Source organism: Esox lucius, chromosome 7 (assembly GCF_011004845.1).
Source record: "Esox lucius isolate fEsoLuc1 chromosome 7, fEsoLuc1.pri, whole genome shotgun sequence".
NCBI classification, from domain to species: Eukaryota; Metazoa; Chordata; class Actinopteri; order Esociformes; family Esocidae; genus Esox; species Esox lucius.
The window spans coordinates 14,946,661-14,957,885 of NC_047575.1; the positions used below are offsets into that span (position 1 = coordinate 14,946,661).

Consider the following 11,225-nt stretch of genomic DNA (forward strand, 5'->3'; position numbering starts at 1 on the left):
CAGCATATTTTTATAGAACTTTGACATGTAGGTCCATTCACTTAATTATATTTCCATGATTGAAATTACATTCACTGTGTGTTCAAGAGAATGTTCTCAACCAATGGCAGTAAAAAATAAAATATATAATATAATAGTAAAATATTGAAAATGATGAGACTGACTATCTGCAATAAATACAGTAGACCTACTTACCCAGACTGATCTACTCATGTTATACAATTATGTATTATAGCATCTACATACACACACACACACCCACACACACACACACACACTATGTTATTTCAATCAGGACCCCAAGTTGACTGCCATTAAAAAAATTGTACTTTTACAAATCCTAACGTTAGCCTAACCTTAATCTCTATAACCTAATATGTATTCCTAAACCTAACCTTGCCCTAATGCCTTTCCATATCCGAACTAATAATGCCTAATTCTAACCCAAATTCTAAGCCTACTCTCAGTTGAACCATAAACCTAATAAATAGGCCAAAAATAATTGCCTTTTTGAAAATGGGGACAGGAAAATGTTCCCATTAGAAAGTTTGGACAATATTGTCACCATAAAATACTTAGGTTGGAAACACACAAACACATTGATTTATATACATGCCAACTCACATGAATAAAGCTTGTTTATTCTGTTCCTATGAGTTGTCCATCACACAAAATCACTAGCAATGCTAACACAGGCACAAAGACTGTTCTTAGAATACAGCAGTTTGGTGTTTCAGTACCATGGAGAGCGACAGGGCCAACTAATAGGCAAAGTATGAATAAAATAATGATTCTGACCAAAAAGACTCATGCTTCATCTATCATACTTGACCAGCTGGCATCACCTGCAGGCATGTGAACCTGACATACAATAAACAGGGGCTTTTGCTCAGCCCATGTAAGCATGACATACAATAGGGATACACTGGGCAAGCATTCAATGTATGGCCTTTCAACCTTATGTTGCTCTAATATGGTACGATTCAATATGTAACCTGTCCCTGCCACTCCTCTACTCATTATTCCAAATCAATTTGTCCAAAGGCCAAGCTGTGTTAATGTGTATGTTTAAGATGTGTATGTTGACCAGTCATCATCATCTCTATGTGTGTTGACAAGTTGGCATGTCCTCTATCTGTGTTGACCAGTTGGCATCACCTCTATGTGTGTTGACCAGTTGACATGCCCTATATGTGTGTTGACCAGTTGGCATGACCTCTGTGTGTTGACCAGTTGGCATCACCTCTATGTGTGTTGACCAGTTGGCATCACCTCTATGTGTGTTGACCAGTTGGCATCACCTCTATGTGTGTTGACCAGTTGGCATCACCTCTATGTGTGTTGACCAGTTGGCATCACCTCTATGTGTGTTGACAAGTTGGCATCACCTCTATGTGTGTTGACCAGTTGACATGCCCTATATGTGTGTTGACCAGTTGACATGCCCTCTATGTGTGTTGACAAGTTGGCATGTCCTCTATGTGTGTTGACCAGTTGGCATCACCTCTATGTGTGTTGATCAGTTGGCATCACCTCTATGTGTGTTGATCAGTTGGCATCACCTCTATGTGTGTTGACCAGTTGGCATCACCTCTATGTGTGTTGACCAGTTGACATGCCCTATATGTGTGTTGACCAGTTGGCATGCCCTCTATGTGTGTTGACTAGTTAGCATGCCCTCTATGTGTGTTGACTAGTTGGCATCACCTCTATGTGTGTTGACCAGTTGGCATGCCCTCTATGTGTGTTGACTAGTTGACATGCCCTATATGTGTCTTGACCAGTTGGCATGCCCTCTATGTGTGTTGACCAGTTGGCATCACCTCTATGTGTGTTGACCAGTTGGCATCACCTCTATGTGTGTTGACCAGTTGGCATCACCTCTATGTGTGTTGACCAGTTGACATGCCCTATATGTGTGTTGACCAGTTGACATGCCCTCTATGTGTGTTGACAAGTTGGCATGTCCTCTATGTGTGTTGATCAGTTGGCATCACCTCTATGTGTGTTGATCAGTTGGCATCACCTCTATGTGTGTTGACCAGTTGGCATCACCTCTATGTGTGTTGACCAGTTGACATGCCCTATATGTGTGTTGACCAGTTGGCATGCCCTCTATGTGTGTTGACTAGTTAGCATGCCCTCTATGTGTGTTGACTAGTTGGCATCACCTCTATGTGTGTTGACCAGTTGGCATGCCCTCTATGTGTGTTGACTAGTTGACATGCCCTATATGTGTCTTGACCAGTTGGCATGCCCTCTATGTGTGTTGACTAGTTGGCATCACCTCTATGTGTGTTGACTAGTTGGCATGCCCTCTATGTGTGTTGACTAGTTGGCATGCCCTCTAAGTGTGTTGACCAGTTGGCATCACCTCTATGTGTGTTGACTAGTTGGCATGCCCTCTATGTGTGTTGACTAGTTGGCATGCCCTCTATGTGTGTTGACTAGTTGGCATCACCTCTATGTGTGTTGACCAGTTGGCATGCCCTCTATGTGTGTTGACTAGTTGGCATGCCCTATATGTGTGTTGACCAGTTGACATGCCCTCTATGTGTGTTGACTAGTTGGCATGCCCTCTATGTGGATGTTGAGAAGTTGGCATCACCTCTATGTCCCTGTAACTGGAGGTGTGAGACTGGGGTCAGAGGTAATCTCTACTCAGTCTATTAGTCAAAGCAGCAAAGCATGCTACTGTGTATCCAAAACATGTGCTCTACATGTGCCAAACCAATTCACAAACATGACCTCACACACAGTACATGCCTCACAGTCCTCCATGCCAGCCCTGCCCCTGCAAAGGGAGGTGTATGAAGGCCTCTGCTGAGCAGCTCGGGGGGGGGGGGGCGAGGGACATGAAAGGAACTCGAGAGAAAGACGAGGCTCCAGAAGACAGAGAGAGCGACACACCAAGCCATGTTGCCCACATTGCTGCTTGTCCCCAGCAACGCAAGAACCAAGGAGGGAGTTAACACAGAAAAGATGGGTGGAGAGGCCGCCGAGACTACGACCGCCAGGGCCCTTTAATCCCAAACCGTCAAGAGAGGCCGGCGAGACTACGGCCGCCTGGGCCCTTTAATCTCAAACGAGAGGCCGCGCCAGAGACGACACCAATGCTTCAGGAAAAGAGATTAGTTTCCCTTATTTGATTACTCCCACACCTTGTTTCCTACAACTCCTATTGTCCTAAGTAAAATTCTCTCCACAGCCGTAAACACATGTCCCTTCCCTGAGTCTCTCTCCCTGTTACAGTGAAGAAGGTGGAGGGTTGTGAGCTACAATACTCCAATACTCATCCTGACCTACTTTAGAGTGGTGCTGTGTGTTCTTTGCTACTGGTGTTGTGTACTAACGGTCAGGCCTGTGCATGCTGCATAGTGTTGTGGTAGTGTGTTGTTTGGTACTGGTGTTGTGTACTAACGGTCAGGCCTGTGCATGCTGCATAGTGTTGTGGTAGTGTGTTGTTTGGTATTGGTGTTGTGTACTAACGGTCAGGCCTGTGCATGCTGCATAGTGTTGTGGTAGTGTGTTGTTTGGTATTGGTGTTGTGTACTAACGGTCAGGCCTGTGCATGCTGCATAGTGTTGTGGTAGTGTGTTGTTTGTTATTGGTGTTGTGTGTTGTGGTAGTGTGTTGTTTGGTACTGGTGTTGTGTACTAACGGTCAGGCCTGTGCATGCTGCATAGTGTTGTGGTAGTGTGTTGTTTGGTACTGGTGTTGTGTTCTAACGGTCAGGCCTGTGCATGCTGCATAGTGTTGTGGTAGTGTGTTGTTTGGTATTGGTGTTGTATACCAACGGTCAGGCCTGTGCATGCTGCATAGTGTTGTGGTAGTGTGTTGTTTGGTACTGGTGTTGTGTATTGTGGTACTGTGTGGTTTGGTACTGGTGTTGTGTATTGTGGTACTGTGTGGTTTGGTACTGGTGTTGTATACTAACGGTCAGGCCTGTGCATGCTGCATAATGTTGGGGCAGTGTGTCGTTTGGTATTAGTGTTGTGTACTAACGGTCAGGCCTGTGCATGCTGCATAGTGTTGTGGTAGTGTGTTGTTTGGTACTGGTGTTGTGTACTAACGGTCAGGCCTGTGCATGCTGCATAGTGTTGTGGTAGTGGGTTGTTTGGTACTGGTGTTGTGTACTAACGGTCAGGCCTGTGCATGCTGCATAATGTTGGGGCAGTGTGTCGTTTGGTATTAGTGTTGTGTACTAACGGTCAGGCCTGTGCATGCTGCATAGTGTTGTGGTAGTGGGTTGTTTGGTACTGGTGTTGTGTACTAACGGTCAGGCCTGTGCATGCTGCATAGTGTTGTGGTAGTGGGTTGTTTGGTACTGGTGTTGTGTACTGTTGTGGAAATTCTTGAACTGATGTATTCTTGGTCGTCCTATACATGTATGAATGAGTTACTAGTTAAAGATGCCGAGAGGGATCTGGTGTTTGACTAGGAGACATCCTTGACCGGTGGATTAGAGGGTTACTGGTAAATCTGTATAACCCTTTAGTGTCTCTGTTGATTGTCCAGACATTGTGTCTCCTCAGGAGTTGAGAAGGATAAGGTGGGGGGACAGCCCGCCCTTTGGGTAAATGTTACACAAGACAGATGGGCAACAACTTACCACACCCCTTCTAACATTTGAAATAAATACGGATTGTTCATGTCTTATGGTAGAGACTCCTCTGATGATTATGTTTGTAAGCGTTTGACGCGTCTCTCTTATTTGCAAATAATAATAAAATGATTGTGCCAAGATCATTTTGTCTCTGTTTCTTACTCCTTTAAGAGTGTCAATCGATGGAATTACTATCACAGTACTAACGGTCAGGCCTGTGCATGCTGCATAGTGTTGTGGTAGTGTGTTGTTTGGTACTGGTGTTGTGTACTAACGGTCAGGCCTGTGCATGCTGCATAGTGTTGTGGTAGTGTGTTGTTTGGTATTGGTGTTGTGTGTTGTGGTAGTGTGTTGTTTGGTACTGGTGTTGTGTGTTGTGGTAGTGTGTTGTTTGGTACTGGTGTTGTATACTAACGGTCAGGCCTGTGCATGCTGCATAGTGTTGTGGTAGTGTGTTGTTTGGTACTGGTGTTGTGTGTTGTGGTAGTGTGTTGTTTGGTACTGGTGTTGTATACTAACGGTCAGGCCTGTGCATGCTGCATAGTGTTGTGGTAGTGTGTTGTTTGTTATTGGTGTTGTGTGTTGTGGTAGTGTGTTGTTTGGTACTGGTGTTGTGTACTAACGGTCAGGCCTGTGCATGCTGCATAGTGTTGTGGTAGTGTGTTGTTTGGTACTGGTGTTGTGTACTAACGGTCAGGCCTGTGCATGCTGCATAGTGTTGTGGTAGTGTGTTGTTTGGTATTGGTGTTGTGTACTAACGGTCAGGCCTGTGCATGCTGCATAGTGTTGCATGACATAGTCATTGTTTAGAAAACAGTACAAACCACTGCATGTTGTAAGTAGATACTCATGACAACGTGCAAACACAACAGCCTGTATTCAGTCCCCCTACACCTGCCAATGACTCAGTGACGGACTAAACCGCTAAGTGCATGCAAGTCAAGGTGAAGTAATGCAGCAATCAGTCGCATTGCGTAGGTCAACAATGGACACCTCCTTGTGGAAGTAATTGGTGTCACACTTCGGTCCCTAGCAAATGGCTGATTGACCTAATTGCAAATGAAAACCAAACTGCCAAGCACATTTAGTTATAGATAACTGAAGTCAGGTATGTTAGCTGGATCTGAAGCAGAAGTTTGACAACAATCGGACCCAGAGGAGTTGCTCATCCCTGGCCTACCTGTCAACCATCCAACCGGACGAGCCACCCATGTCTGTGGGTGACCTTGATTCAACATGTGTCTACGGGTAAAGAGAAATTAAATGTATAACTCTTACCTTCAAATGTTGAGAGAATGGCCCAGTGGGACAGCATGGAAAGACAAGAAACAAAGAAGGGTGTTACAGTCATAATACTAGTTAATTTGTCCAGTACTCTGTGTTGAATGTCACTTACAGGAAGCACGACCCAGATGTAGCAGAGCTGTGCATCAATGGACTACTCTTACAGAGTCCTTTAGTCCCAACACTACTAACCACGGAAACAGAAATGCTGTGATGGAACAAAACACATCAATAAAAGACACATTTCCAACAAATCAGTTTGAAGAAATTGTTTATTTTCCCCATTGGGCCTAAGAATGTGTTGTCATATGTGTCTTTTAAGCCACAGTGTCTCTTTATCTGAGCTAGTTTAACATAGAAGACAGAAATCTTCTTTGACAGAAACTTGGACGCTGGAAGAGTGACCCTGGAGTGACCTCAGATAAACCAGGCAAGCCTCTTTACACTCCTTCATGCTGTGATGCCATGGCCATCAGTCTAGTCCATAAACACACTAATGGAAACAGTGTACACCTCGCCAGTTCAGTCAAACCTTCTCCCCATGCCATTTAGTGAGTAATTCATCACCGTGTGAATCTGCTAAGGAATGTTAAATATGTTGACCTGTGCTGTTAAAATGTCAAATTATGAAAACATTCTAAAAGACAGCCATCTACACAACTATCTACAGCAACATATTGAATAACAATAACCGTTTTTTATACAGTTGTACGTTAAAGACTGGAAAGTAAATTGGGAACTTTTAGCTCCCCTGATACAGCCCAGCCCAGTCCTAATGAAGTCAAGGTGAAACATCCCGTGATTGGTAATCAGCAAAAGTTCTACAATCTACAGTATGTATGTCTGGCTTGACTCATACCAGCGGTCAAAAGAAGGGTAAAGTAAATCAATTTCTTACCAACATTATTCACAACACACCACGCCAAAAGTCATAAATGTGACATTTTCAAATAGTTCTAACTATTAGCAAACACTGACTCGCTTTTCACCCTGAACCTCGCCATGACACCCACCACCTCTCCCGGTTGATCACATTTTCCAAATGTTATACCTGCTATTAACCCACTTGTAAAATGAAATGTTCTAGTATGGATCAGTACACACAGTAAAAGACAACCAAAACACATTACTCTCTCCCATGAACGTCCCACTGGTACTCTACCCCAGATTTAGTAGGCAACATGTTCCATTACCATAGTCAAATATTGTGATCCAGTTTCCATAGCTTCACAGTTATCATCTTGTTTATTCCTTGGTGTTGAATCAGCTGGCAGGGTGTGGTCATTGTAAGATCTGACAAACTTAAAGTCACTGGTACGTGAACCGGTTGTCAGGTAAGCGTCATAATTGTAAGAACTACGCAGAGTTCCAGTTCCATCCACATCTGCATAGTTGGGAGGGAAATACGCGCTGGGAATGGCGACTGCTCCATCAAACAACATTCTAGGCTTTGTCCTACGACAGAACTTCACGGCCAGGATGAGAATAATGAAAGTCAGGAAAAAGGTGGAAACAGAAACTAGTGCAATGATCAAATAGGAAGTTAGTTTGGAACTCTCCTCATGAGAAATGTCTTTCAGTTCAGGAACTTCCGCCAAGTTGTCTGATACAAGTAAATATACATCACAGGTTGTAGAGAGAGAGGGCTGTCCGTTATCTTTCACTGATATAACAAGGTTCTGCTTCATACTGTCAGATTCAGTAATGTCCCGCTGTGCCCTGATCTCTCCACTGTGGAGACCAATAGTGAAAAGTCCCGGATCAGTCGATTTTACAATCTGATATGAAAGCCACGCGTTCTGTCCAGAGTCAGCATCCACAGCTATCACCTTGGAAACCAGGGACCCCGCCAGAGCAGCTTTGGGGACCATCTCAGTCATCAAGGAGTTTCCTGCTGGAGCAGGATATAATATCTGGGGAGAGTTATCATTCTCATCTGTTATGAAGACACTCACAGTCACGTTACTGCTGAGTGGAGGAGAACCATTGTCTCTGGCTACAACGTGGACTTTGAAGCTCCTAAACTGCTCATAGTCAAATGCTCTCACAGCATGGATCACCCCTGTGTCTCCGTTAATGGATAAAAAGGAGGACATTGGAACACCGTTGACCTCACTGGGCAATAGAGAATAGACCACTGTGCCATTCTGTCTCCAGTCTGGGTCTCTGGCAGTAACTGAACACATAGAGGAGCCTGGCTTGTTATTTTCAGTCACATAGGCGCTGTAGGATTGTTCTTCAAACACAGGTGGGTTGTCATTCACGTCTGACACAGATAAATGAATGGTCTTGGAGGAGGATAAGGGTGGAGACCCCTCGTCAGTGGCAGTGATAGTTATGTTATAATCTGATATTATCTCTCGGTCTAGTTCACTAGTTGTTACCAGAGAATAATAGTTTTGGATTGAGGGATTTAGTTTAAAAGGAACGTTTTGTTGAATGGAGCAGTGAACCTGTCTGTTTCCCTCAGAGTCTTTATCCATTACATTAATGATGCCCACCTCTGTGCCAGGTAACACGTTCTCAAGGATGGGAATTTTCATAGATTTTAGGAATATTGCTGGTGCGTTATCATTAATATCTGTGATTTCGAAAATTACTTTTGTGTTAGAAACTAACCCGGCTCCGTCTTGTGCCTGGACACGCATTTCATAATAAGCTTCCACTTCAAAATCTATTGGCCCAATTACTTTAATTTTTCCGGTCTCCCTTTCAATTGAAAATAGCCTCGCTGCTTTATCAGATATTCCACTGAAATCATAAATCACTTCACCATTTTGTCCCTCGTCAGCATCTGTAGCACTCACTGTAACTACTACAGTATCCAAAGGAGAATTTTCTGGAAGACTGACCTTGTAGGCAGTCTGACTGAAAACTGGAATATTATCGTTGGCATCCAACACAGTGACATGGATAATTGCAGTACCAGATCTCCGTGGAGTCCCCCCGTCAACCGCACTAAGTAACAATGTCACCTCCTGCTGCTGTTCTCGATCTAACTCCTTCTCTAAAACCAACTCTCCATATTTACCACCGTCTTTATTTGTATTAACAGCCAAAACAAAATGGTCATTTCTCTCAAGCGTATAGCTTTGAACCGCGTTTATTCCTACGTCTGCGTCATGGGCTTCGTTTAAGGGAAAACGTTGCCCCTTCACCGCGGACTCGCTTATCTCTAACTGTAAGTGTTCACTTGGAAATCTAGGTGAATTATCATTTATATCCTGTATTTGAACGATAATACGGTGCAATTCTAAAGGATTTTCAAGCACAAGCTCGTATTTCAAAGCGCATGCAACCCTTGGACCACACAGCTCTTCTCTATCTATTGTTTCAGCAACGACCAAATCCCCGGAATTAGCATTAATTTCACAGTAGAGTCTACTTCTGCCATCCACGTCTAACCTAGCCTCACGAGCCGACAAACTGTCAGCACCCAGCCCCAGATCCGTTGCTATATTTCCGATCACAGATCCACGTTTCATCTCTTCTGGAATAGAATAGGTGATATCACCAAGGGAAGCGTGCAGCTCCAGCAGAGAAAATAACGTCCCACAGAGTATTGAGAACGAGAAACCGTTGTGTTCCATCTTTAAAGGTAATCTTACTGAAACAACGTCTAGGTGTTCTTGATTAAAAAAAACTCGACGACATAAAATGTGATAGTTTAACAAACTGATAAGCGACTGGAAAAACAAATGCGACCCATACATCCAGATTCTCAAGCGAAACTGCGTGACGCAGCATGGTGTTTTCACGCATTTTAATATTACAGTTGTTGGAGAGACGTAAATATATGTAGACTGCTGGTGTATAGCGACACACTGAGTACTTATTTAAACACTGCAGTTAGTGGCATTAAACAAATACAATAAAAAAAAAAAAATTATTCATGAACTCCATCCAAGAAGTCTTGTGGCCCATTCCTCCTAGTTCAACAACTGACTGAAAATGTTTTGATAACCTAACAATCCACAACATTTAAATTCCAGAGTGAATTAAAAGTGAGGTATGCTATATGGACAAAAGTATGTGGACACCTGACTGTCACACCTATATGAGCTTGTTGGGCAACCCACTCCAAAACTATGGGCATTAATTGAGTTGGTCCTGCCTTTGCAGCTATAAAAGCTGCCACTCTTCTGGGAAGGCTTTCCACAAGATTTTGGAGTGTCACTGTGGGAATTTGTGCGCATTCAGCCAAAAGAGCATTTGTGAGGTCAGGCACTGATGTTGGAGGGGAATGCCTGGCTCGCAATTGCTCTTCCAATTCATTCCAAAGGTGTTCAACTGGATTGAGGTCAGGGCTCTGTGCAGGTCACTTGAGTTCCTCCACACCAACCTCATTGAACCATGTCTTTATAGACCCTGCTTTGTGCACAGGGTCACAGTCATTCTGGAAAAGGAAAGGGCCTTCCCCCAACTGTTGCCACAAAGTTGGAAGCACCCAATTGTCTAAAATGTCTTTGTATCCTGTAGCATTAAAATGACCCTTCATTGGAACTAGGGGGCCTAGTCCAAACCCTAAAACACAACCCCAGACCATTATCCTTCCTCCACCAAACTTTACAGTAGGCACAATGCATTCCAGTAGGTAGCGCTCTCCTGCATCTGCCACACCCAGACTCATCCAGCAGACTGCCAGATACTGAAGTGGGATTCATCATTGCAGAGAACGTTTCCACTGCTCCTGAGTCCAGTGGCGGCATGCTTTACACCACCCCAGACGAAGCTTGGCATCACGCATGTTTGTGTGAGTTTTGGGTAAAGCTGCTCGAACATGGAAACCCATTTCGGGAAGCTCCCAAAGCACAGTTCTTGTGCTGATGTTGCTTCCTGAGGCAGTTTTCATCACTCATCACTGTGTTGAGTGATACAAGAGATGACAGGCTGTTTTTATGCGCTACGTGCTTCAGTACTCGTCGACACCGCTCAGTGAGTTTACGTGGTCTACCACTTGGTGGCTGGGCTGTTGTTGCTCCTGGACACTTGCATTTCACAATTATAGCACTTACAGTTGACCGGGGCAGATCTAGTAGGGCAGACATTTCCAAACAGACTTGTGGCAAAGCTGGCATTCAATGAGAGTGCCACGTTTAAAATCAATTTTGGCCTTATAATATATATATATGTGGTAGCACTGAATGACTTCAAGAGAAGTTGGAAAATATCACAATGTGTTGCAAAATATTGTAGGGCAAATAAATTAAAAAAATGTAATCCAACTCACATACTGTAAATAGTATTAAGTAAATCCTCCATTTTGAATAAGTGTATACCTGTGTATTCTCTGGGTTTAAAACAAAATAAAAATACTTTTCTTAAAGCAGGTTTA

At 43.7% G+C, this 11,225-nt stretch overlaps 1 protein-coding gene across 1 annotated transcript; it reads right to left on the reverse strand.

Annotated features, from left to right (window-relative positions):
- Positions 1–6,172: 6,172 nt before the first annotated feature.
- Positions 6,173–9,480, reverse strand: LOC117594745 (protocadherin gamma-A12-like). The gene has a single exon (XM_034293448.1). The coding sequence runs from the start codon at positions 9,478–9,480 to the stop codon at positions 7,060–7,062; it is 2,421 nt and encodes an 806-aa protein (XP_034149339.1). The 3' UTR covers positions 6,173–7,059.
- Between the last annotated feature and the right edge of the window lie 1,745 nt (positions 9,481–11,225).

What these genes read in the sequence shown, in the direction of transcription:
- LOC117594745 (XM_034293448.1), bottom strand. Translation starts at nt 9,480, where the DNA reads ATGGAACACAACGGTTTCTCGTTCTCAATACTCTGTGGGACGTTATTT.